Genomic DNA, 27,413 nt, shown 5'->3' on the forward strand with positions numbered 1-27,413 from the left:
CCACCTGTTACTAGGTGCTCCGGTACCATTGCCCAATGTGATGGCTTCCAGAGCACGTGTCACTCTATGAAATTATTATATTGTCTGTTTACATAGTGCTGATAATCTTGCTCCTTCTAGAGCATAATAGTTCTGTCATAGATGTAGTACATAAGAGTTCCTAACACACAGTAGCCATCCAATGAATACTGAAATAATGGATGGATGGATACATGAATGGATAGATACATGGATGGATGCTTGGATGCACGGATACAGAGAAGGATATGTGAATGGATAAATGGATGGATACATGGATGGATGGGTGTGTGAATGTATATATGGATGGATACATGGGTAGATGTATGAATACATGGGTGGATGAACTTGAACAAGCTCAAATTGGCCATGGGAGATTTCTTCCCAGTTCAGGCCTCCTGAAATTACGTTGGAGCCCCTCTCCTAAGTCCTCCTGAAGGGGTCCCGGGAAGCTCTCCTGGAGACCTCTACACTTACCTCGCCATTCCCCGCCAACCTGAGCAGTAGCGGCCTCCCCAAAGGAATAATATTATTGATGGAGAGAGGCCAGCAGAGATACGGGCTGCTGGTTGGACAAGAGCTGTGCTGGAACCAGGGCAACCCCAAGAGGAGACCTGGCTAGGAGTAGCTCCCCTGGTACGGCCTTTGGGGGAACCCCTGTGCGTCTCCCCAGCCTTCCTACCAGTTCCGGGATCATCCATACCCAGGATTCACAGATCCTGAGGATATATAGACATCAAAACATACCTGGCCTCTGCTATCCAGGCTCACCTAGTCTAGAAGAAAGGGTAACTGTATAAACAAAGTTTATAAATATAAAAGCTGTGGTGAAAATGACATTCAGGGGCAAAACAGGACAGTATGACAAGGGCAGAGAGGAAGGCACACCTGTGTCTGCCTGTACGAGTCAAGGAAGGAAGAGATAGCCAAGCTGAGACGTGAAGGCAGACCAGGGAAAGGGTGTGCGGGCCCAGGAAATGTAGGCAAAGGCACAGAGGCTTGAGCTGCTCACTGAACAAGCGAGCACGATAGTGAAGGGTCTTGTGGGGCCCACTGTGGGATTTAAGCCTTGATCTGTAGGCAGTCGGGACACCTGAAGGACTGAGCTCAGAAGGATGTTATGATCAGATCTGAATTTTAGAAAAAGCTCATTCAGGCACAAAACAGGTGTTAGGGAAAGAGAGGAGAGGCCACGAGGCCGCTTAAGAGATGATGGCAGCCAGGACCAGAGCAGCAAGGAAGAGAATTCAAAGACGTGCAACCGATCTGAGAAGCATGAAGAAAGTAGAATGAAAATGATTTGGTGATTCACTGGACATGGAGGGTGAAAAGGAAGGTTCGTGGCCATCCCCCAGCCGGGGAGAAGGTTCCTGACCTGCTTGTTAGATCAAATGTACTGGACTCTATACCTCAGCCTTCCAGCTGCTTAAAGGAATGGCAGAGCCCCAGGCCCCAGCGAATCCCAAATGCCCAGCCCTGGACAAGCATCAAAAACGGATGGAGGTGTTAAAATCACAGAGGCTTAAGCCCTTCCTTGGACCTACCAGATCAAGAAGTCCAGTGTCAGGACCTGGGAATCTGTGTCTTTCATTCCGCAGGTGATGCTGGGGCCAGAACCATAGGGCACCCAGTCCGGTAAACACTGCTTCAGTCTCTCCGCTAATATTGGGGGAGGAGGGTCAGAAGCCCGGTCATCCCTCTGCGTCCACTTGCTCCAGGCCAGCGCAGTGTCTCCCGCAGAGCAGGTGGGGGCTAAGTGTACCTGGGTGGCTTTCCCATCATCCCACGCGCTGGATACCGGTTCTGTGCCACCCAGCTTCTCATACATGGACATGAAACCTCTGCAGGGGCCAGCAGTGTAATGTGTCCTGGGCACAGTCTGGCTGACTTGGTGGTAAATCTAGACAAAGAAGTCAACCTAGAATGTTCCAAAGCAAAGGCAGTAGTTTCCATGCCCAACGCTGTCAGGAAATTAAATGACTAAACCAGCAATAAAGCAACGGGCCAAACAGTCAAGTTTGGGCACAGCTTTAACGACTAACTTCTAATGAGAGTTTCAAAACACTGCTTTTCCAGAGCAGAAAATCAGGTTGTGCTCATTTATAACCCATCCTCTGCAGTGAGTCGGAGGATATATTTTTCTGTGTTGTCGGTTAACTTTCTGAGCCCATCAGAATACAAAGTAGGGCCGCTGGGCCATAACTCAGCTCTACGGGACCTGATAAATGGTTATGGTACAGATCCTGCATTTGCATTGGATCTGGGGACATAAATCTACTTCTCGTGGTCTTACTTTAAAAAAATTATCCCCCTGAAGTCAGAGTGAGCAATTTATACAGGCATTCTTTGCCAGCTGTTTATTTTTCTCACCTTTAATGACTGACTTTCCACTCTCTGCATTTACACTATATTGTAAAATGTCACTCATCATGTAGAAGAAACTCCCAGGACTTCAGTGGGAAGCTACCCACCAGGAATAATTTTATAACTTTTTACTCAACCATGAATAACTATTGTTTGGGTAAAGACTGTCATAATTTACTAGCATTAGAAAGAACCTTACAGACCATCGGTGAACCTGCCCTTTGTCCTATAGATGGGAAACCAAGGCTCAAGTGTGGCAGTAATGTCATCAGGCCAAACTGGTGACAAGACGAGGACTCCTGCTTGGGTTTGGGAGAAACAAGAATCCTTGATACCATGAAGAAACAGCTGTAACCTCCATGATTAAGGATAAGTGAAATATCTATTCAAAGACAGTGACGTGAATTGATAGGGACGGCCAAGGTGAGAGCAGGGTGCATGCTCCCTCATTCATTTGTCAGTCATTCATTCACCAGGCAACTAGTGACCATGGCCCATTCTGCTGCAGTCGTTACAAGGAAGAATAAAGATCCCGTAGATGAGAGTTCTTCGTTTGACCGAGCATATGTCAAGCAGGCAAAAATGAAAGAAAATCAAAATACCCCTGTCATTTTTTGGCTTCCTGCAATTCATTAGTAGAGTATTCTGAAGAGCATCCCGCGAAGGGTGTTTGGTTTTTGTCTTGTTTTGCTGTGCTTTAATCATCTTGGTGACCATGGAGAGCTCACTTCCTTGAAGGTATTTTTCTTATATCTAACAGCTTTGGGACTTCCCTGGTGATGCAGTGGTTAAGAATCTGCCTGCCAGTGCAGGAGACACGGGTTTGATCCCTGGTCCAGGAAGATCCCACATGCGGCAGAGCAACTAAGCCTGTGCACCACAACTACTGAGCCTGCGCTCTAGAGCCCGCGAGCCACAACTACTGAGCCCACGTGTCACAACTACTGAAGCCCACGTGCCTAGAGCCCTTGCCCCGCAACAAGAGAAGCCACCGCAATGAGAAGCCCGCGCACCGCAACAAAGAGTAGTCCCCGCTCGCCGCAACTAGAGAAAGCGTGCGTGCAGCAACGAAGACCCAACGCAGCCAAACATAAATAAATAAATAACAGCTTTCTTGAGACATAATTCACATACCCCACAATCTACCCATTTAAAATATACGTTTCAATGGTTTTTAGTATATTCACGGAGTTGAGCAGCCATCACAACTATCAATTTTAGAACATTTTCATTACCCCAGAAAAAATCTATTCTCTTTAGCCATCACCTCCATTCTGCCTGTCCTCTGCTATAGACAACCGCTAATCTTTCTGCTAATCTATTTTCGGTTTCTGTGGGTTTGCCTAGCCTGGAGGTTTCAGATGAATGCAGTCATACAGTGTGTGACCTCCTGAAGGTTCATGGTCTCTTTGTAGAAAGACATGAATGTGGGAACAGAAGGTGCTTACTGTCCCCAAAAAAGACACATTCATCCTTTTTTTCCCTCAACTTTAAAAAAGTTTCAAACGCGCAAAATGTCGGAAGAGTTTTACAGCGAGCACTCATTCACCCATCACCTAGATGCTACCATTTTCTTCTACTTGCATATCGCAAACCTACCCATCTCCCCCATGGACCAGCATCTTAGTGGTGGGCGCTCAAGGAGGCAGCTTCCAACCTTGCCATCTTGAGAAGGAAATATATTCAGTTTTGCACAATAAAATGTGAATGTAGGAGATTTAAAAGCCAAGAATGTTAGTAAATTGACAGTAGAGGCCCTGAAAGACAAATTTACATTCAAAGGTTGAAGAAGGCTTGGAATAGCTTTCCAAGAGACCATGTGTTAGGGACGTGAGACCCAAGGACTGGCCAGGTTTGGGAATGACAGATCTCTTGAAGGGACCAGCCGACAGCCTGGCTCAAAGGTCCACAATGGGAGAGCCAGAGAGTAAACCACATGGTTTCAGGAGATGGCAGCCTTTCCCTGCATCTGCTAATTTGGCCACTTTTTTGCGATTCAGGGGTTTAGTTTATTTTGTGTCAATTTTGACTCATGCATTTGAAGGGAAGGCGCTTTTCTTTTTCTCTTGCATAGCAGAAGCTTTTAGAAATGTGACTATACCCAGAGCCCCAGCTCCTCCCAGGAGTAAGAGCCCAGCATCATACACTCAGATGCCCTGGGCTGTGGTCTGGACAGGCAGGAGTGGAAATGGTGCGTGAAGAGAGGGATCAGGACACCGGGGGGTGCTGGGACCACATACCACTCACTCTCTGCCTCCCAGCCCATCCTTGACCTTGGGCTTCAAGTCCTTGGTGCCCACCCAGGAGCCTGGGGAGAACATGCCCGCTCTTGCCGTCTGATGCCACGAGCCTGTGTGTGTGAGTGGTGTGACTCAAGAAGGGTTGGATGACACTGGGCTGTGTGTGTGTGTGTGTGTGTGTGTGTGTGTGTGTGTGTGTGCTGTAAAGACACATTTAATTTGTATTCCTATGAAGTGAGAAGAAAAGGTCTTGGCAAACAGTTCAGTAGCTCCTGCCGAGAAGTGCACGGTAATTCTTTTTAATGAGAGAACCAGCCTTGATATGAGCCGCATTAAGCCTTCTATTGGAACGGGAATTCAAAATGCTCATCTTGGTAATTTACTCACCAGTCACCAACGTTTACCAAATGCCAGTGGATGCCTGGGGAGAAGAGAAAGCAAAGACAAATAAGACGTGTCTCCTGGACCTCAAAGAGCTCTTGTCCAGTAGCAGAAAACGCACAATTATGACATGTCATTTTTATTGTATGTATTGGGCCATATGAAACTGCTGATACTTGATGGGTTTTGACCAATAAAATGGCAACTTTATGATTCAACCTAATATTTATATAGTATTGTATCAGTTTGCTAGGGCTGCTTCTCATTGCAGTGGCTTCTCGTTGTGGAGCACGGGCTCTAGGCGTGCAGGCTTCAGTAGTGGTGGCTCGTGGGCTCAGTAGTCGTGGCTCGTGGGCTCTAGAGCACAGGTTCAGTAGCTGTGGTGCATGGGCTTAGTTACTCTGTGGCATGTGGATCTTCCCAGACCAGGGCTCAAACCCATGTCCCCTGCATTGGCAGCCAGATTCTTAATCACTGCACCACCAGGGAAGTCCTATCATGCCTTTTTTTTTTTTTTAATTTTATTTATTTATTTTTGGCTGTGTTGGGTCTTTACTGCTGTGCACGGGCTTTCTCTAGTTGCGGCGAGTAGAAACTACTCTTCGTTGCGGTGCGCAGGCTTCTCATTGCAGTGGCTTCTCTTGTTGTGGAGCACGGGCTCTAGGCGCACAGGCTTCAGTAGTTGTAGCACGCAGGCTCAGTAGTTGTGGCTCACGGGCTTAGTTGCTCCGTGGCCTGTGGGATCTTCCCGGACCAGGGCTCGAACCCATGTCTCCTGCATTGGCAGGCGGATTCTTAACCACTGTGCCACCAGGGAAGCCCTATCATGCCTTTTAATATCTGCATGGTGTTTCATTATCTGGGTAACTAATCACTTTTGGTATTTCTTTAATTCTTCTATAATGAACAGTGATGGAGGAAACATTCTTGTAGCTAAATAACTCTGCCAAATAAGTTTGAGCAATGCTGTGTTCTGAGGCTCTTTCTCGGATATTCACAGTGTGAATCTACATTTTCAAGTCTCTGAGAAGTCCTGCAAAGGAGGGGAAGCTTTGATTTTATTAACCCAGCATTCCCAAATTTTAGAAGTTGCTCCGTTACTATTTCTTTAGGCTAAATTATTAGCAAAGGAATTTCTAGATCAAAGAATATATAGAGTTTTAAGGGACTTTCACCTATTTCCTTCTAGGAGTGTTGTTTTAGGAACTGGAGACGTTGGAGACAACTCTTCCTTCTTGGCTAAACTGAGATGTTCTTTTAATCACAATTAGATGAAAAGTTCAAGACGCAAAAAGCATATGCGATGTTCTTTTTAAACAACCAAGCAATCAAGACAAGTGCAAAGAATTACCTGGGTTCTTTTTGAGTCTTCTGGGAAGTCAGTTTAGAAGAGTTTGATTCATCCAGAAAGCATAAGTTTTCCTTTTCTAGAGTTCAGACAAGAAACATGTAAAATGAGTAAAAGTCTCTCGTGTGGACCATCCCAGAGGGTCCTGGGAGATTTTAAATGCTGCCGTGGACCGTTGAGGAATGTCCATTGTAAACACTACTTTTGATATAAAACAACAAGGCTCAAAGTAAATGTTTTGGACGGGCTGACTACTCTTCTTATATTCTGCCTCCATGCAACCATACTGGCTTCTTTATTTATTCAGCAAACACTTGCTAAACTTGCACCACGAGCTGGGCCCTAACTAGGCCCTGAGGACAGCTGTGAACAAGCCTTTGTCCTCTTGTAGAACTTACGTTCCAGTGGGGAGACGGGCAGTGAACAAGTAAATCAATACATAGCCACATTACCAGGCTGACTGCAGGGTACAGCACATGCCAGTGGGAAAGCAAACAGCCTGAAGGGATGGGGAGTCGATGGGAGAGGCCCCTTAGATGGGCTGGGTAGGAAGGAGGTGACATTTGAACTGAGGTCTGAAGAATGATACTGAGCCAGCCCAGCAGAGAGCTGGGGACAGAATTCCCGGCAGAAACCAGCAGCTAAAAAGCAGGCTGGGAGGGTGGAGGGCTGGGGGCCTCAGGTGTGGGGAGCAGGAATCATGGATGGTGGGGAGGCAAGAATGAGGAAACAGCTGGCGTCCTCGGGCAGCGGGAGGCTCAGAGGCCCAGGATGCGTTGTCGCCCTTGTCAGAAGCTCTGTGTCTCCGCACACCTGACCGTACCAGGGCCACTTACCCACCGCATACCGTGTGGACCAGGCACACGGCTGTCCTCACACACCCTGCAAATCCTGGGACGTTGACTCCTCGGAATTCCGTAGCTTGTCCTCCCGTTTGCCTGGCATTTTGCCCATGCGCTCACCCGTCCTTGACTAAGACCTGCGATGGACCAGACGTGTGACAAGTCACTGGGCTTGGGAAGAGAGGGAGACAGCCGCTCCCCATCATGTGCAGTCACCACCTCGTGTGCAAAGGGCAGTGTCCGGCGATGAATGCCCTTGGCAAAGGTCTGCATCAGGGGGTGGGGAGCTTCCCACCTTGTTCACTGCAGCCTCCCCCGTCCCTAGCAGAGCTCTGGGCTCCTAACATGTCTTCCAAAAATATGCATGGAGTGAATGTAGGACATCAGTGCCCAGGGCTGGGCATGTGTGGCCCAGGGCTCCGTGGTGGGAGATGCCTGCCAGCTCCTTCCCACAGGGGAGCCAGCGGAATCACCTGCTTGGGGGATAACTCAGCTAGACCATGGGCCATGCCAAGGTCAGTGGAAACGCGCTCCAGGCGAGGTCTCTCCGTATGAAGCAAGAACCATGTGGCTTTCCCCACAGCCCAGCCTCCGTAAGAAGCAGTGTCTGCAATCGCTCACCACCTGGACTGCAGTGGAGGGAGGAGGTCTGTCCGCTAAGCCAAGCACCCGCCCATGAGTACCTCCTCCGTGGCAGCTGGCCAGGCCGTGCTCACCGACCTTCAAGGCATAAAGCCGGGCTCAGCCATCCATCTGTCCCACTGTGGTATCTGCGGCAGCCTCACTCATCGACTTCTCGAAAGCGCCGATACCTCTGCCCAGCTTGGTCTGAGCTGAGCTCAAAGGCTCAGGGGTTGAGCAACGGCCATGGCCTGTCAGTTAATCACCCAATAGAAATAAACTCTGAGAACGAATGCAGGGGGTTTGACTAACTTTCCCGTGCTGGTCTTCTGACATCCTGGTTTGCCCTCCCAATGAGCACGTTTCTTCAAGACAACCCACCATGGGAAACAGCACCTGGCCCAGACACCACCACACCATCGCCTTTAGTGGACAGAAGCTGAACTTGACCTGCAAGCTGTACAGCCCTGGGCAGAGAGGCCCCAAACCCGGGCCACACGCTGCCGGGGGCTGTATCCATCCCAAACTCTGAAATGCCGAAACTAGTTTATTTTGCTTTTCAGCCTTCTAATAAGTGTTAGTAAAGTTGGGCAATCATGGATGAGGGATGGCCTCACAAGCCACAGGATGCTGAGCTACATGCCTGCAGGGTGAGGAAGAAATCCAACCTCTGTCCTGGAAATCAGAGAAAGAGAGGCTGTTTTGTCTCACGTTGGTCACCCCAGATCTCCCAAAGTGAGTGTCTAGGGTGCTCCGTCCCCGTCTTCGCTTGAGTGTTGGCCTTCTGGAAGACCCTTACACACTGGAAACCCTGCCTCCAATCACCACCCAAGGGTCCTAGGCCCAGGCCCACCTTCTACCCTGGCCTGACTCTACCCCAGCAGATGGGCTTGCGGGACAGAGGCTGGCCCAGGGCCAGCAGGGCCCCCTTTGCTTCCTTGGGGGCATGACAGTGATCCCTGGGGGCGGGGCTGCACGGCCCTGGGTGGGCGTGAGGGCTGGGCTATGGGTGAACCTTGACTGCAATGCTTACATAATTAGACCTGAGGAACGTGGACCTTCCCTGTGCCCTGGGGACGTTAAGGATGGGCCCATGAGTGGCCACTGAGAACTGGACCCCATCGCACAGCCTAAATATGGCCTGGTGGGATAGGAAAGTGAAAGTCTCCTTTTAAGAAGCCTGATAAGACAGCAGAATCCTGTCATCATGTTAGAAACACACAAAAAACAGAAGGGCCTTTGTTTGAGGGCAAAGTGGAGGCTGACGTCGAGAGCGGTGCCTTTAGTTTTCGCTATTTATAAATGTTGAGATTTTCCGGGAAGAGATGGCCGCTGCTCTAGAGTTAGGCTCAGCACGAGTTGTTTTCTTCCTGAGGATGTTTTTTGTCCTCAACGGTCCTAGGTGGAGGCGTGTGGGCCTGGAGTAATTTCCTAGGGCACGTCTCAGCGTGGGGTCAGCACCCCCAAAGTCCTGCCTCCACAGCCTTCATCCAGCTCAAGTCCTCCAGTTCGTGATCCTTCAAGAGCAGGGACCACCAGCAGCCCTTATCTAGAGAAGACAGGGAGAGAAAAGGACCACCGAAGATGAACTGATTTAAAGTGGGGACCAAAATCCATCTCAAAACCAAAGAAAGATTTGACTGAGACCTTATTTTGGAACAATAAATGATGAAAATCAATTTGTTTCTTAGTTTGTTTTAACCCCAGCCATAAGCTGTTCTCGGAGTGAACATGTGTGAACCAAGGATTGTTTTGCTTTGACATAGTTTTTCCAACAACACGCATGACAGCACACGCTACACTTCACGCTCTGCTTGGCACGTTTACGAAGAGGTGTCCTTCCAAGCCATGCCAGCGGTTCGTCCCCTTGCCAGAGGGCGTCACCTAATCCTGGGCAAACCACTTGTTTTTATGATATTAATTTAAATTTCATTGGCTCTGTGTTTTTGTAAATTGGTTTTGGTTTTACAGTTGCACAAGAATTACGTCCATATGTAAGTATTTAAGTCACATCATAATAAAATTATCAGCCCACATAGAGCTCTATGATAATTTTTTAAAGGACCTCATGTTAAGTTTTTGAGTTACTTTGGTCTCATCAATTAACCCTACTATAATCTTTTAAATTTTTATTAAGCACCTGTCTGCTAAAAAATGTACGCTTTTTCTGTCCTTATACATTTGCCAGCAGCCGTGCAAGTACCTCTCACTCAAATTTTTAGCCTCTTTACCCAGAACATGAATTTGCAAATAAATGCTGCAAAACACTCTTTTTTGAGGCCCTGATAAACGCAATCTCCTTTCTCTTCTTCTGTCTGGTGACTGATTTCTCTCTGCTGCTTCCTCATTGTCTGGGGTTTACTTACTCCAGCATTGCTTTGAGCCTCTTCCTGGAACTCCTCGTCTTCTGTGAGATGAACATTGTGCTCTGTGCTGGTTGGCATGTATTTGGATGATTCTAGTCTCTGAGAGGCGGACTCCTAAGTGTGCCGACCAGGGTAAAGAGGGAGGGGATGTTAGAGACCATGACAGACGTGGCCAGAAGTTCATTCACGACATGGTCAGTGGAATATTCAGATGATGAGCCATCCTTGCTGGCTTGTTCTTGTTTGCCTTCTTGGACCCAGGAACACAGTGAAAGCCAGATGATGTTCATGGAATCAGCTAATAAGTGAACAAATGGGTGAATATCCTCACACGGAGGAAAGCTTACATTTTACCAAATAGTACCGAATTCCAGGTCATCCTGTTCCCTTCCAAGTGCAGTTTCTAGTGCTTGGGAAAAGCCACCCAGCATGGATATACAGGTGTGGGAGATTTAACCCTGACCCTGACAGTGCACAGAGGAGGAGCCAGGCCTGATCATTAATAGCAAAATTAATAATAATGGGGGCTTCCCTGGTGGCGCAGTGGTTGAGAGTCCGCCTGCCGATGCAGGGGACTGCGGGTTCGTGCCCCGGTCCGGGAAGATCCCACATGCCGCGGAGCGGCTGGGCCCGTGAGCCATGGCCGCTGAGCCTGCGCGTCCGGAGCCTGTGCTTCGCAACGGGAGAGGCCACAGCAGTGAAAGGCCCGCGTACCGCAAAAAAAAATAATAATAATTAATAATAATGATAATGATCATTAATCATGAAAAACAATTTGTAGTTGCATTTTTAAAGCATCTGTTTAATATTTTCACCAACACTGAAGATATCAACTGACGTTCTTGTCTAGAGTTGACAGATGTGTTCTTGGATTTCAGAAATCTGAAGTCTCAGCCTGTTACTGAAAAGAGCCACATATGTAGTTACTGTATCAGGGTCCCACTTTCCCAAATGTTCTGACATTGTTAAATTTGTGACTTTACGCATTGAATCTGTCTTGCTAGATTTCTCCGTATTTCTTTGTGATCATTTTGGCCTGAGTCAATAATGAGGGCACCCTACAAGACATTTATAACCAGGGCTGTGGGGACTTTGCTTCCTTTTTTAATAACTGCTGCATTCACGTAGGTTTCGAAGGCAGGGTGGGAGACTTCATAAATCATCTTCGGAAATAAGCTTGCAGAATGGGGATGAAGCTCAAACTAGAAAGAGCCCGGTCCCAAAGCCACGTCACAGAAGGTCCTATCAGCACCTTTGTAAGGACACTGGCAGCAAATTATAACAAAGGATTAATGGCCTCAAACAAGAGAGCAGGCGTGACCTTTGCTGGGAGAGGTGAGCAGCAGACCTGCCTTGCCTGGAACAGGTAGTGAGCCGGTATTTGGAGATGACAAGCATGATCCCGGCAAGTAGCTGGTGCCCGGGAAATGCCAGTTCCCCTCTGCTTGGCAGGGAGGGCTCCGTGCACACAGGGCTCACGCACGGAGGAGCAGGTCGGGGGTCGACAGTGTCTTCTGCAGGCTCAGAAGATTCACAGTAATCTTGAGCAAGGTCAGTATCCCGCTGGCTGGGGCCCCGCCCCTTTCTCTCCCACTAGTGAGAGCAGGTGGTGACTAAGAATGACTATCTTTTAGAACAAATGATTCTCAGACCTCAGTTACCAGTGATATCTCCACCATAACTGAGTAGTTTGTCCCAGTGGTTAAGTCTCTAATTTGACTTATGTTGTCAATATGAACCTTCCAACAAAAGAACAGTTTAAGACAATATTATTTGAGACTTTCTAGGGATGAAGATATTAAATTCACACACATGTGCTGTATTATATTAAACCTTTCTCAAGGGTGTCTGAAATTTTATAAACAGAAATAGGATTTTAAAAGAGTATTATATCAGCTTAATAGTTTGGGTATTTTTTTTTTTTTTAGGAAATGTTACTCTTGTGTAGATTCCAATGCCATGTTCCTGAGTTAACCCCCTAAATAAAACCCATCCACAGGACACAGTCCTAGGGTTTCCTTTCCGAGTTTAATCATTGTGGGTTGAGTGGTAGATCTCAAGCTTTAGTAAACCAGAACCACCTGGGGAACTTGGTAAAAGCAGAAAGGCCCCATCATACTCAGCAACCTGGTAACCCTGATACAAGCCAGATGTGGAGAGCTAATGGCGTAGAAAAATTACCAACCCTCACAGTCTATTCTCAAGGCAAACAAAAATGCAGACTACGTTCAGGAGACAGAGAATCTGTATTGGAACCACAGCTCTGCCACTTAAAAGCTACTGGCCCAGTCTGAGCCTTTGTTTCCTCATCTGTAGAATGGGGTAATAGTATCTACCTTCCAGGCTGATGGGGCGATGATACGTAATAACGTACACACATCGTGTGGCACCTCCTCCGTGATCAATGAATGTGTGTTTACAGTTCTAGATACAACAGAAAGCAAATACTGAAAAATAGAAAAGCATGATGTGTTATGTGAGGGAAACTGCCTTGGCCGCAGTCATCACCGGTGTAATTAAATAACTAATGTAAATTACTAATTAACATCCTCTCTGCCTGCCAGAGTGTAAGTTCCAACAAAACAGGAATCCACTGCTGCCCCACCCAGCACCACACTCGGCACCTGGCACACGAGACACCCAGCAAATAGTTATTCAAAATGAGAGAGTAAACAGCATGGTCACTTTAAAAACATGCATGTGTTCATGTGTGTATCTGTACATAGTCTGGCCTCTAGGCCAAATTTTAGTAATGCTTATTTCTGGAGGTAGATGAGGGTGCTTTTAATTTTCTTCTTTTTGCTTGTCTATGTTGCCTGAGTTTTCTGCAATAAACACAAAAGACCTAATCTGCGTGTCATTGGGTATACGTGAGAGGGTGGAAGCCAGCCATCACCTCACCTACAGAACATGTTCCCTCATGATTTCTGGTGTCCTCAAGGGTTTGGATATGTGGTCTCTAGAATTAACATGGTTTTAGGAGAACCAGGAATTAAATGATTTCTAAAAAGAAGTAGAATTTCTTTTGCTTTTTTTTTTTTCTTTTTCTTTGCTTTCTTTTTATGCGGTACGCGGGCCTGTCACCGCCGTGGCCCCACCTGTTGCGTAGCACAGGCTCCAGACGCGCAAGCCCAGCGGCCATGGCTCACGGGCCCAGCCGCTCCGCAGCACGCGGGATCCTCCCAGACGGGGGCACGAACCCGCATTCCCTGCTTCGGCAGGCGGACTCTCAACCACTGCGCCACCAGGGAAGCCCAGAAGTAGAATTTCTTTTGATCCATCAGTCTCCTTGTTCTGATCATGGAACATGCAGAGAAGAGCCTGAAACTGCTGTCCCCAGAAAGTCCTGCTGGCAAGGTTGGCCCTTGGCTGATGCCTGGAAGGTTGGATTTCTGGCGGGTTCCCAGCACCCTACCTGGGAGGAGGGCTCACTGTGCCTGAACTCAGGCTTTGTGCCAAAAAATATGGTTTGTGCTGGACTCCTGCTTTCCTTCTGAAAGTCAGCCATTTTGCTCCCTGCCTAGTAGCCTCTTTGAGAGGTCTGTCCATGGGGCACCTCGGGACAAAATTCCTTTAGAATTCTGGGTCACCCAGGATCTGGATCAGTCAAAGCATGTTGAAGAAGGCTTGTTCATTCATTCATTCATTCATCCAACAACTGAGTAGCTACTCAGTGTGTGCCAGGCACTCTTCTAGGTACCAGAGACACAGTCAAATGAGGTAGATGAAAGGCGGGTGGAGAGTTAGGCAAAGCCTTGGAGACATGGTCAGGAGTTTGGATTTTATTCTGTGCCCAGAGGGAAGTTACTGGAGGATTCTGAGCAGGAACTTACATCATATGAGATATACACTGAAAATGGTCAATTTTCAGTTGGCTGCTCTTTGAAGAATTGACTGTAGCAAGTAGAATGGAAGCAAGAACCAGGTGTACTGGAGTGGTCCAAGCAAAAGATAATCCCTAGTGATCTCACCTCCTACTTCCTGTGGCAGAGCAGAGATAATGGACTCACACCAAACGTGCCTTTGTCCACTGAAGGGTGGAAAGTGAGCTCCTTAGGTGTGGTTGTGCATTGCTTGTTGTCACGGTAGGGATCTGGGCAGCTCTTCCTGTCCACGTCTGCTGGTTGTGGCATCTCTCCGTCCCTGAGAAGCCCTTCCTGTTAGCAAGACTGCTTCCTTGGCTCTGGTTCCCCAGGAGCGGGAGAGAACGCTGTCCCCCAGATTTCTACAGACGCTCTGATGGCCTGTGCTGTGTAACTGAGCTGGGATTCTGGAATCCACTGGTCCCTTAGCCTCTTGTGTGTGTTTTGTCAGGAGATTTGAAATATGCCCTTTCCTTTGTACTCAGAGCCGTAGCTACATGAGCTATTTCAAAACATTGTATTTCCTTCTGCTGGGAATTCTTTCTAGTTCTGTTTTTAAATAAAATGGTTGATTTGAGTCACCCAAGCAGATACTTCTTCTAACGCAGGGGGAATTAAGTGAGGAGCTGATTATACACCTGCTGTTTCCTTTCTTCCCTGTGGTTTTACAGGGTTGTTTGCTTCCTTCAGTAGGAATAGAAAATCACTCTGTATTTCCCCTTTCTTCTTTTCATTTTCCAGGCTCTCATAATCTTTCCCATCCTTACTGACTCCGCTTTGAGAATGAGCTGCGCTTAGGCTCGTATGTTGGTCTAAAAATACCAACCCTCCCTATAATCCATGCCATCACACGGGATATTTCTGATGGTTTCCCCCCATGAGAGCTGGGCCCCTGGCTTGGAAGTCCTTCCAGGTCAATACCAGGCCCGGGCCTCTGGCCTGGGAGCTTCCTTCCCTGCTCTGCCAGGGCCCTGCGGACAGTAAACCCGCTTCCCAGGAGGGAAGCAGGGCAGGACCGTGGTTAGGTGCCCCCCTCCTCGCCTCCCCACTGCTCTGATCTACTTATCAGCCTGCCCTGTGTCTTTCGACGCTGACACCTGGAAGAGGTCGAGCCTTGGCAAGCACGCGAGCAGCTCCTGTGAAGCTGCCTACAGACTGAAATGAGTCTTGTTTTTAATTTGATTTTTCTTCCCCTGTAACAAGCAAAGTTCACATTACAGATAAATTGCCTGGAAATGCCAATTTAATAAGGCATATGCATTTTTCAGGCCCAGAAGCACAGAAAATATCTTGCACGCCAGTATTTTTGCACTAAAGGTTTATTTAAAAGACACCTTTGAAAATGCAGAAACTTACAGAGTGCCTGGCCAGTCGGTCCAAAGGGCTGATTTGACACAAGGGCTCATAGGCCAGGAGGTTGGAAGGGCAAGTCGGTTGATAGGTGTTGAGCTGTTTTCCCCTCTCGGGTAAAAAGCTCCAGGGTTGGGGAGGATCACACCTACTTCCAGGGGCTTCCATGCAGCTCTTAGTATGGAGGGCGTGGGCATGGTGAAACCCAGCACTGGGCACTTAGGAATTCTCAGTAAATGGAATGACCCCGTCCTCCTCTCTCCGTGGCTGTGGTTCTGAGGAGATACAGGAAGATGGGCATCAAGGAGATCTGCGGCACGGGCAGACCTCCCTAAGGCCTCCGATTGGAAGAGGCACCAAACAAAATACATCAACTAATAGAGGGAAACAAAGGGCCCAGCAAAAATGCAATTAAATAGGACAGCGATGGAAACCTGATTATTATTATTTTTTTTTTAAGGGCAGTTATTTCCTTCTGCCTCATTTATTTATTTATTTATTTATTTATTTATTTATGGCTGTGTTGCGTCTTCGTTTCTGTACGAGGGCTTTCTCTAGTTGTGGCAAGCGGGGGCCACTCTTCATCGCGGTGCGCGGGCCTCTCACTATCGCGGCCTCTCTTGTTCCGGAGCACAGGCTCCAGACGCGCAGGCTCAGTAGTTGTGGCGCATGGGCCTAGTTGCTCCGCGGCATGTGGGATCCTCCCAGACCAGGGCTCCAACCCGGGTCCCCTGCATCGGCAGGCAGATTCTCAACCACTGCGCCACCAGGGAAGCCCCCTGACCTGATTTTTGTTTTGGTTTGTTTTTTTTGTTTTTTTGTGGTATGCGGGCCTCTCACTGTTGTGGCCTCTCCCGTTGCAGAGCACAGGCTCTGGACGCGCAGGCTCAGCGGCCATGGCTCACGGGCCCAGCCGCTCCGCGGCATGTGGGATCTTCCCGGACTGGGGCACGAACCCGTGTCCCTTGCATCGGCAGCTGGACTCTCAAAAACATTCACTCAGCAACTATCTATTGAGTGTTGTATATGTACTAAGTAATGTTCTAGGAGCTGGGGTCATGACAGTGAACAGATATCCTTGCTCTTGTGGAACTTACATTTTTAGTGATATCTCTGTTCCATATGTTGATTCATATTCTTCTCTTTTCCTGACGTGTCTGTCCTCTCATTCTCTGACAATATCCCCCCATTCCTTCTGTCTTAGTTCAGATACTGCATCCTCTGTGAGGACCCCGGGGTTGCCCTCCATCAGAGATAATTACTTCTTCCTCCAAGCGTCCATGTGCCTTGCCTGTACCTTCATGACAGTGCTTCTCCTGCCTAGTCTGCATACCAGATACATCCAAGATGTAAAAGCAGAAGAAAAAAAAAAAAAAAAAAGCTGGACTTGGACTCAGGAGACAGGCTATGAACTCTGCCTCTATGAGAGCTGGGCAGATAAGAGCTCCTTCCTCCCAGGCTTGTCATGAGGAATAAAGGAGGTGCATGTACAAAATATTTAAAACAGAAAAGGCCCAGAGTTAATTAATGGTCAATCATTACTTTCTGAATGAACAACTGTGCTATAATGATGTTTGTGGATTTGTATTAAGAATTATCCGGCAGCTACCCTGGGAGCTTGTGCCCAGTACTCCTTGAACATTTCTTGAATCTATTTTGAATGTAATCTGACGTTATTTGGGGATTTTTTTTTTTCAGGTATTCTGTTTACAAGGACCCAGCAGGCTGGCTGAATATCAACCCCATCAACGGGACTGTTGACACCACTGCTGTGCTGGACCGCGAGTCCCCATTCGTCCATAACAGCGTGTACACTGCCCTCTTCCTGGCAATCGACAGTGGTGAGTAATTTTTTAAATGCCAATAAGTGAATACTTTTCAGTTTTAAATATATTTTTACATTTCTTCTGATATACCTAAAGGTGTGCTTGGGAAGAATTAAATGTGGGTGGGGGGCAGGGAAAGCAAATGTGTAAACACACGTGAGTCAGTAAAATCCCCAAGTCCTGGAATTCCTGAGTCTTTGTCTAGTTAAGGGTCAGAGCAGTGAGCTCACTGTGCTCCGTCTCAAGTAGGCGCCAAGGCTAGGAAGCCACATGGATGTCCTTCATCTTGGTGTCATGTTGTCATCTACAAGGAGGGTTTTTTTACCTAATGCAAGTTGAAAGGAAGTCCCAGAGGACATCACCGACCCTGACAATTGAATTGTTCCCTCAGCTTTTTTCCTTTTATGATATGCACCACGGAAAGACATCAGGTCCCCTCAGCTGGTAGCTTCATAAGCGCGGAACAATTGCTGTTCGTTCAAAAGCTAATAATGCAGTATCCACAACTCAGACTCTGTTCCAGACACTGGGGATACAGTCGTGAACAAACAAAAATCACTGTCCTCGTGCAGCTGACACAGTCATGGAGAACGGAAGGAAATTGAGTAAAATACATACTATTCAGAAAAAAAAGAAAGTATACTATTTATGTATGAAACAGGAAAAAGATAGCAAATGAAAGGATGCTACAGTTTGAACCAGACAGCCGTGAGAGGCTCACTGAGGAAGTGACATTGAGCAAAAACATGAAGAAAGTGGGGATGGGGCCCCTGAAGCAATCTAAGGGAAGAGCAAGGAGGCTGGGGGCTGGAGCAGAGAGGGCAGTGGTACATGAAGGGGATGGGGATGCGGATCATGTAGGGTCACGTGGGCCTCTGTACAACCCTTGGCTTCTACTTTATGTTGAAATGGGTTACCATAGCCAAGTTCTGAGTACAGTTCAAAGTGCCGTGATCATTCTGCTCTGTTGAGATCAGACATAGGAGACAAGGACAGAAGTAGGGACACCTCTTAGGAGACTGAGGGCAACCTAGGAAAGATGGTAGCTTGGACCGGTAATAGAGTAGGGGATGAGAAGAGATCAGATTCTGGAGATACTCTATATATTTCGGACACAGAGCTAACAGGATTTGCCATTGGCTGAGATAGGGGGAATCAGAGTCGGTTTCTGGGTATGTTAAGCTAAGATGTCTACTGTGTCAATCACACAAGAAGTTTTGCTCTCCCTGTAATTCCTAAAAGTCAGCTGTTCATAGCTGAAGATTCGGTTTTGAGTCCTATATATATATCAAAATGAATATTTTTATAGGGTTCTTTATATGTGCCTTCATTACCCAATAATGGGTGAACTAAGAATTCTCAGAGGCTGGGTACTTACACAAAACCAAGTAGGAGAGCACGTGTCTAAGAAGTGAGTGATCAGTGTGGCACCCAGTAGGCAGAGCGGGTTTCACAGTAAAGTCAACCTTTGAGTCTGGCCTTGAAAGACAGGATTTGGATAAATGGCAGGGTCAGGAGGTCAGGGTACCTGAGGGCATAGAGCAGAGGAGTCAAAATTAAAAGGGAGTGTGGCATGGGAGGTAAGAAAAGGAAAGAGAAGGGTTACATCCACTGTGAGTACATATGTAGAAACCTATTTGGATGTATACCGGAAAGTCATATCTTCAAGACATCTCAAAATCTGGGCAAGTCATCTGATAGAGCAGGCACCCAAAGGATCCCATAAGTTCTTGAGGAGGAAACTGACATGATGAAATAGCACATGGACATTCATCAACAGAGAGCTGGACCAGACACTGTGCTTGGTCCTGGAGACTCAAAGATGAATAATACATTGTCCTTGTGCTCAGTGAGCTAACGAGTTACTTGGCAAGTTAGGCTAGCAAACAGAAGGTGGCAATACACTGTCACAACTGTCCTACTGGAACTAAGCCCAGAGGAGCCCCTCATCCAGCCTCAGAGGTGGTCACGGGGAGCTTCTTGGTTGAGGGGATCTCTAAACCGAGTGATGAAGGATAGGTTGAGAAAAGGGAAGGCATTCTACTAGAAGCCTGAAAGAAGGTGGTTATGTGAGACACTTAAACATTGGTCGGCGTTACTGGAGGCTCCATGTTTACAGAGATAAGGTTACTAGGTCTTGTGTGGAATGCCCAGCTCTTATCACAGTGCCTGACTTAGAGCAGGCACTCATGTATATGTGGAATAGATCATAAAATAGATCATGAAACGCTCCATATGCTATGCCAAGGAGTTTGATCTGGTTATCAAACTCCTCAAGAATAAACGCTGTACTGTAGAAAGATAACCCCTGTGGTGGTGTAGAAGATCAATCAGAGCATGATGAGACAGGAGGCAAGGAGGCATTAGAAAGCTGTGCAGAAATCAAGGTAAGAGAAGCAGTGGAAGTCGTTTGGGTGGAGTGAGTCTGGAGCTGGGAAACATTGTAAGACATAGCAGGTATCTTAGTTGAAGGGGTCAAGGTATGCCTGTTGGCAACAGAAACAAGCTAGAAAGGATGAATCTAGAAAACATTTGGATGGACAAAACAAGGCTTTGAAAACAACCCATACTCAATATGAAAGAGAGAATGGCAATACGAACATTTCTAGTGAGAAATCTAGTCCATTAATAGAAATGGAACTGGTTTCAAAGGATTGTTCCCATGTTGTCCTTATGGGGTGGATGTTGAGATGATCCCATGAGGCACTGCAACGTGGGCCTGAAATAGAGGCCAGGAGGTTTTACTCAGGGAGTCACAATGCAAGAGATTGTCGCCATCAGAACAGATAAGTTTTGTGGAAGGAATAGGTCTAGACAGGAGTGCTAAGGACATCAACAGTGGAGGACAAAAAGCCAAGAATTTTAAAATGCTTTTCAAACAAAAAGTATCAATTATAGATCAGCTAAAGTAATGATTTCAGAGTTCTCTAGTACATAAAAGTATCTGTACTTGTAGAGAAAATTCTCAGCTAAGAACACCATGAAGGAAGTTTGAAACCCAGCAAATAGTTTAGTTACCATTGCCTTATAAAATATTTTATGCAATTATTCATCCAAAAAACTAGAAATGAAATACACTTTAATTTTTGCCGGAAACAGGAGTCTTCTCTCCAGGTGCGACAGGGCAAGCTGCTGATAGATTCTGAGGCTCAGTTTCTATAATACTTCTACAAAATGAGGAAGATAATTTCTACTTACGAGGTTGTAGTGAGAAAATGAAGTGCTGTGCCCTCTACACTCTCCATCAAAAGCAATATTAAATGTTCAGTAAATGTCAGTCCCACCCCAATGGGGTTATAGACAGGAAAGAATACAGCCGAGAATGGTCCTCAAGAAATAATGCAGTTTGAAATCTATTTCTTATCTAACTCTGTTAATACTAATATCAGACAAGGAAATCCAAATCTGATGTCACAGATGTTTCCAAAGGATAGAAATATCCCTGAAGATGGAATGATAAATAAAAAACAAGTTGGCATTACTATATAGAATCATCATTAGAGATGATAATCTTGAATAAGGCCCAAAAGACTTAGCGCAAAGAGAATAAATTTTCAAAGACCTCATAAATCAGAGTAACTTTTGTTTAAAGGCTCGTTTTTGTCACTCACTGAAAACTTATCTCTAGATATTATGGTTAACCAGGAAAAACCAACAGTAAGTGCTGTTAGATCAAAGTTAATAGTACTAACTGATGGCTCAATGTTATACAAAGTAAGCATTTGAGTTTATTAATTTTATAGAAATTCAATGTATTTGATGGAATGAAAGAATAAGGAATTATTGTCATACAACACGAGGGAAACTAAAGCAAAATAAATTGATTTTCTCCAAGCAAGGAGTCAACTCAGGAATTTATGCCAAAACATGTCAATAAAATATATGGCCATGGGAACTTTATTGTAGGTTGTAGTAGACCAATGTCCCCACTGCAAAAACTAGAAAAATCTGGATACATTACAAAAGTCTTAATTGTAAAGGCATCAGAGAGCTGCAGAAGCAATGAAGCCTAACTCAACTAAAAACTAAAATAGGAAAGAAGAAAGAACCATTCTAAAAAGAGTGTAGGGCCACCAGCCATTTTTTTCTCTCTGGGGCTGTTTTAGATTCTGGGTGAGGATCAGGCCTGACCCAGGCAGGGCCCAGGATGGAAAGAAAGAAATGAGAAACACTTGTAACGGTCATGTGGCTGGTGTGACAGAGTGAAAACCTGAGGGCTCTTAAGCACATGGTTATAAATAAATGCCTTTTAAAGGGCAGAATAATATCTCCTGGGGTCTCACTGAAACAAAGACCTAACAAAGCAAGCAAACTTACCTTAAACACACAACCATTCTCTCTTTAAGACATTTGCCAGATTTTGAAGGTATGAGGGATTGGAGGATGGGATGGCTGATGCTATAGATTGAATATTTGTGTCTCCCCCAAAATTCACATGTTGAAATCTAATCCCCAGTGTGCTGGTATTTGGAGGTAGGGCCTTTGGGAGGTCCATGGGGATGGAAGCCTTCATGAACGGGATTAATTCCCTTATAGAAGAGATCCCAGAGACTTCCTTCACCACGTGAGGACACAGCACAAAGACTATATTGAAAACTACAAAACACTACTAAGAGTTTTTAATCCTGTGTAAATAGAGACCTATACCATATCCATGGATTAGGAGACTCAATGCTATTAAAATGTCAATTCTCTCCAAATGGGCCTAAAGGATTCAATGCAATACCAAGCAATATCCCAGGTTTTTGTTTTGAGAAGAAGGGGAAGAAACAGATTATAAAATTCATATGGAAATACAAGGGGCTAAAAATAGCCAAGGAAATCTTGAAGAATAAGTTGGAAGACTGACACTACCATATATCCAGACCTATTAGAAAACTATAATAATTCAGGGACTTCCCTGGTGCTGCAGTGGTTAAGAATCTGCCTGCCAGTGCAGGGGACACGGGTTCTAGCCCTGGTCCGGGAAGATCCCGCATGCTGCGGAGCAACTAAGGCCATGCACCACAACTACTGAAGTCCACACGCCTAGAGCCCATGCTCTGCAACAAGAGAAGCCACTGCAATGAGAAGCCCGCGCACCGCAACAAAGAGCAGCCCCCGGTTGCTGCAACTAGAGAAAGCCCGCATGCAAAAACAGAGACCCAACACAGCCAAAAATAATGAATAAATAAACAATTTTTTTAAAAAAAGAAAACTATAATAATTCAAACTGTGTGGTGTTTGCTCAAAGATAGAAAAAAATGGCCAATGAAATAGAATAGGGAGTTCAGAAACAAATCCACACATATACAGTCCCTGATTATGACAAGGACAACATGGTAGTGCAGATGAGAAAGCATGGTCTTTTCAATAAATAGTGCTGGGTTTCACACATATGAAAAGAATTATCCTGACCCCTCTCTTATACCATATATAATAACCAATTCTAAATATGTTACAGGTCAAAATGTGGAAGGTAAAATAATACATCTTTTAGAGAAAAACATATTAGAACATATTGATGTCCTTGGCATAGGCAAAGTTTTTTTAAACAGGACACAAAAGTACTAACGACAAAAGGGAAAAAATGATATATTATATTAAAATTAAGAACTTCAGTTCATCAGATTATACCATCAAGAATGTAAAAAGGTAACCCACAAGGTAGGAGGTATTTATATTATAAAGGAATCCTACAATCTATATGCAAAAGGCACCACTCAAAGAGGAATGGGTAAGGGACTTGAACAGGTATTCACAACAGAGGATATACAAATGCCAATAAACATATGAAGAGATGCTCAACTTCATTCATCAAGGAAATAAAAATTAAACTATCCAAATACAAACTAAAATACAAATTGATCAAGGAAATGCAATGAAATTCAATACTCAGCACACCTTCAAAATGACTGAAGTGAAAAGATGGAAGATGCCAAGTGTCGGCAAGGCTATGAAATCATTAGAACTCTCATATCCAGCTGCGAGAAGTGTAAACTGGTACAACCACTCTGGAAACTGCAAGTATCAACGAAGGGTGAACATATGCATCCCCTATGATCCAGGAATTATGTGCCTAGCTGTACATCCAACGGAAGTATGTGTATCTGTTCACCAGAACCCCTATATGCCAGAATGTAAATAACAGCACTATTCATGATAGCTCAAAACTGGAAACTGTCCAAATGCCCAACAAAAGTAGAATAAATAAATGGTGGAACATTCACACAGTTGGGTCTGTACAGCGCTGAGAAAGAATGATGTGCAGCTATTCACAGCAACACGAATGAATCTTGCAAACGTGACATTGAGCAAAAAGAAGGCTGAAGCAGAAGATCGCACATGGAATGATTCCATTTATATGAAGGTCAAACGGGCGAAACTAATCCATGCTTCCAGATTACGTTGTGGAAGGGCTCTTTTTTTAATTGAAGTATAGTTGATATACAATGTTGTAAATAACTATATATATAGCTATAAAAGAATATATATATTCTTTTTCAGATTCTTTTCCCTTGTAGGTCATTTCAAAATATTAAGTGTAGCTCCTTGTGTTATATAGTAAGTCCTTGTTGTTTATGTATTTCATATATGATAGTGTCTATCTGTTAATCCCAAACTCCTCATTTATCCCTCCCCTTGCTTTCCCCTTTCGTAACCGTAAGTTTGTTTTCGATATCCGTAAGCCTCTTTCTGTTTTGTAAATAAGTTCATTTGTATCATTTTTTAAAATTAGATTCCACATATGAATGATATCATATGATGTTTGTCTTTCTCTGTCTGACTTCACTTAGTATGATAATCTCTAGGTCCATCCATGTTGCTGCAAATGGCATTATTTCATTCCTTTTTATGGCTGAGTAATACTCCTTTGTAAATATGTACCACATCTTCCTTATCCATTCATCTGTTGATGGACGTTTAGGTTGCTTCCATGTCCTGGCCACTGTACATAGTGCTGCAGTGAACATTGGGGTGCCATGTGTCTTTTCGAATTATGGTTTTCTCCAGATATATGCCTACAGTAGCTCTATTTTTAGCGTTTTAAGGAACTGTGGAGGAGTTTCTTGATCTTGTATATACTGGGCTAACTACATGGGTGTGTTCAGATTGTGAAGTTTCTTCAAGCTGTGTATTTGTGGAAACATGAAAGTTTCTATATTTCAATACAACTTAAGAAAAAAAATATATATGGCTACACAGAGAGCGTGTCCCTGGTCCACTGTGCCTTCCCCAGGAGGCTGTGACCACTCATGTGCTCTCTAAGTATCTGTTACCCTAAAGCTAGACTCTCAGCATCTTGTCATTCTAAGGAAGGACAGTCCCCAGCTGCTGGGGGTGGGCGGGTGGCAGAACTGCCAGCAGGGGTGAATGACAGGATGTCTGCAGAGAGAACAAGGTGAAGCATGCGCTCTGCAGTCCCTGCAACACTTGGCAAAAAGCGAAGTGACCCCATCATAGCTGCTACACACAGCTCTACTTATTCAGTTCAGAACAGTGGTGAGGCAGCACAGAAAGAGAATATACTTTTTAGGTACCTCTTAGAGACTAGAAACTGTGATATCAGAATGGAGGAATGTAAAAAAAATAGTCAGATACAGGGCTGGAAATCTGTTCTGAGTTAATAGAAATTAAAAATTCTTTGGACCTGTTTGCTTGTGGGGGGCCCCAAAGCAAGTCTATATAGATTCCAGAATCGCGCTTCACAGTAATATTGATAATGCCCGGGTTATGGATGATGCGGGGAGGGAAAGACACTAATCACTCCCTAGAGATAGAGGCTGGGTTGTAACCCACAGCACTCTCAAGGACGTACAAGGCACTTTTCGTAAACTGTTATCGGTTTTAATGAGCTATAAATTACCTAACAACATTGTTTTATTATAAGCGAAATGCTTTTGTTTTGCTAAAGCAGAGATGGCTGTGGTTGAATGATTGGCACAGTAAAGCCTTTCATCCTACAGATGATATGGTGTGACTTTCCGTGTTGGCGAGCAGTTTACCTTTCGAAACGAATATCATCACTTATCTTATGTGGTCCAGATTAGTGCCTTCAGGGTACAGGAACTCCTTCATTAAAGACTTAAACGAACACAGAATTTCCGGCATATGTTAAGAAAGGGGGAAAAAAAATGACTGTTAAGGAAAATACCAAGATGGAGAGACGACATTCAGGAATGCAGTCAGGTGGCATCCCTTTGGGGATGTGCTGACAGGGGGGCAAAGCAGCAGCAATTAGCACCGGGCAAATCCCAGTGTGATTTTCGTTGCTGCTCAGGTAATCGCCAGAAAGGTCAAGTGTTAGCCTCACTGTCTTATGTGGGCCGAAAACTGCCACAAGCAGTTTCTTGTAAGAGTTCTGGAATCCCACTGGAGATGGCCATGGGCAGGAAGGCATAGCCGGCTGGTGCTTCTTGGCTTACTGCCTTCTGCTCAGGAGTTCTATCAGGCTGGTCTTCCTACCTCCTTCTCACCTGTAACCTCATCTTTCACTCCTCCTCCTGTTCTGAAACTGTGTAGGGTTCAGCATTCCATGATTGCTATTGAATGGCTCTTACGCCCTCAGAGAAGTTCTAAATTGTGACTCCAAATGCCAAAGACAAATACTCTGCTTCAGGAAGTTCAAGTGCCCTTGCTCCCAGCACCCAGGCTATGCAGCGAGTTTAAAGAAAAAAGAAAAAAATTATCCCTCTTAGTTCTTACTAAGGCTTGGTGCGTACGAAATAGTTTGAACCAGGAAACGCGTGCTGTCTCTAGCATCCATATGAAGGCTTTATGCGATTGTCAAGCGTCACATCCCCATCTATTTTCACTGAAAAGAATGAGGGAATGATAGCATAAAAACAAGCCCAGCTATCGCTAAATTCAGCAGCATGTTTTCATAACTTAGCAACTTGTGTAAAGTACGTTTGAGTCTGTCGGTGAAAAATGTGCTGTGGGTTACCAAGAAGACCCAGATAGAGAACCAAGCATAATAGCTGTAAAATTAAAATGGAATAGACTAAGATAATGATTTTTCATAAGCTAAGATATCTCAGGTCCTAACCTGTCTTTTCCTTCAGTCTCCTATATAATAGACGTTCTGATAACGCAAAGTGATTCTAAATTGAAATATTGTGCAAAATACCTTTAAATTGATTAAAAGAGAAAAAAAGTTATTCGGCCCCATAGTGAAATGACCACTAAACCACAGGATAACAACAGCCCCCAAACTGGGGATGACAGGGACCTGAACTTCAAAAAGATGCCTCTTTGTGTAGATCAACCAAGACTGCTTAGGGGATATAGTCAAATTACTTAGATTAATTCTACTTAAAAGATGCTAGTTTGGATAAAATCAAGCCATTAGTTATGATGGCAACCCAATTAAGCCAGTTTAGCACCCCTTATCTCAGCTGTTATAGTAATTGAGGAAGAAAAATAAATTGAAGGCCCAGTGATCATTCCTTGTTATTTCAAGTACCAGTAAAATATCAATCACGCTGAGAATACTAGCTACAATTTTGTCACTGACAAAATGGCCCGATAAAAGAGCTCTTGAGATCTGGTAATAGAAAGGCTGTGATCAGAGCCATCTGTAGGCAGCAAGTACACTCCACAGAGCGACTGGGGCCTGGTGCTCTACTAGCCCTCGGAATGGGCCAGCTCCCCAACTTCACTGTGCCACCGTCAGTATGAGACTTAGGCCCTCTCAGCCTGTTTCCCCACCTGCAGAGTGAGGATAGCGCCACCTGCCCTGCTGAGTTGTTACAAGGATGGGAAATCAGGAATGCAGAATTCCTGGTGCTTTGTAAGGACTTTAATGTTGTAAAACTTAAATATTTAAGTCAACCCACTTGAGCTGAGTTATGGACTGATTTTTCTAAACTTATCATTGCAGCATCAACAGTGTCTGAAGCAAACTATGACAAGCCATCTGACGACCACCCTCGTGGTGGTCTGGGCATTTTTCTAGAGCAGGGACGGGCTGAAGAGCCCTCCACTCGGAGTAGTGCTCTAAATCAGAGAATTAGCCAGAAAATGCCGCCCTCGACATGGGTATCCATTCACGGAGCTTCTGTCTGAGTGGGGAGACTTAAGCCACCCTTCATCTACCTGACAGCAGGGCATTTCCACGCTGACCAGCCAAATCAACCATCTTAAACATAATGTTTTCAAACGTTATTGGGGAGAAAAGCTGACTCCGGCATTAAAATACCGTCTGCAATGCCC

At 45.3% G+C, this 27,413-nt stretch overlaps 1 protein-coding gene across 2 annotated transcripts in view; it reads left to right on the forward strand.

Annotated features, from left to right (window-relative positions):
* Positions 1-27,413, forward strand: part of CDH13 (cadherin 13) — a 749,080-nt gene that overhangs the window by 701,143 nt on the left and 20,524 nt on the right. For both annotated transcript variants that reach the window (XM_022583077.3, XM_089902463.1), the window contains exon 10: positions 17,092-17,234. In XM_022583077.3, the coding sequence (XP_022438785.1) occupies positions 17,092-17,234 (143 nt within the window). The remainder of the gene's footprint in view (positions 1-17,091; positions 17,235-27,413) is intronic.

Source organism: Delphinapterus leucas, chromosome 20, assembly GCF_059928025.1.
Source record: "Delphinapterus leucas isolate spDelLeu-1000000601 "Yukka" chromosome 20, BTC_Dleu_Yukka2, whole genome shotgun sequence".
NCBI lineage: Eukaryota > Metazoa > Chordata > Mammalia > Artiodactyla > Monodontidae > Delphinapterus > Delphinapterus leucas.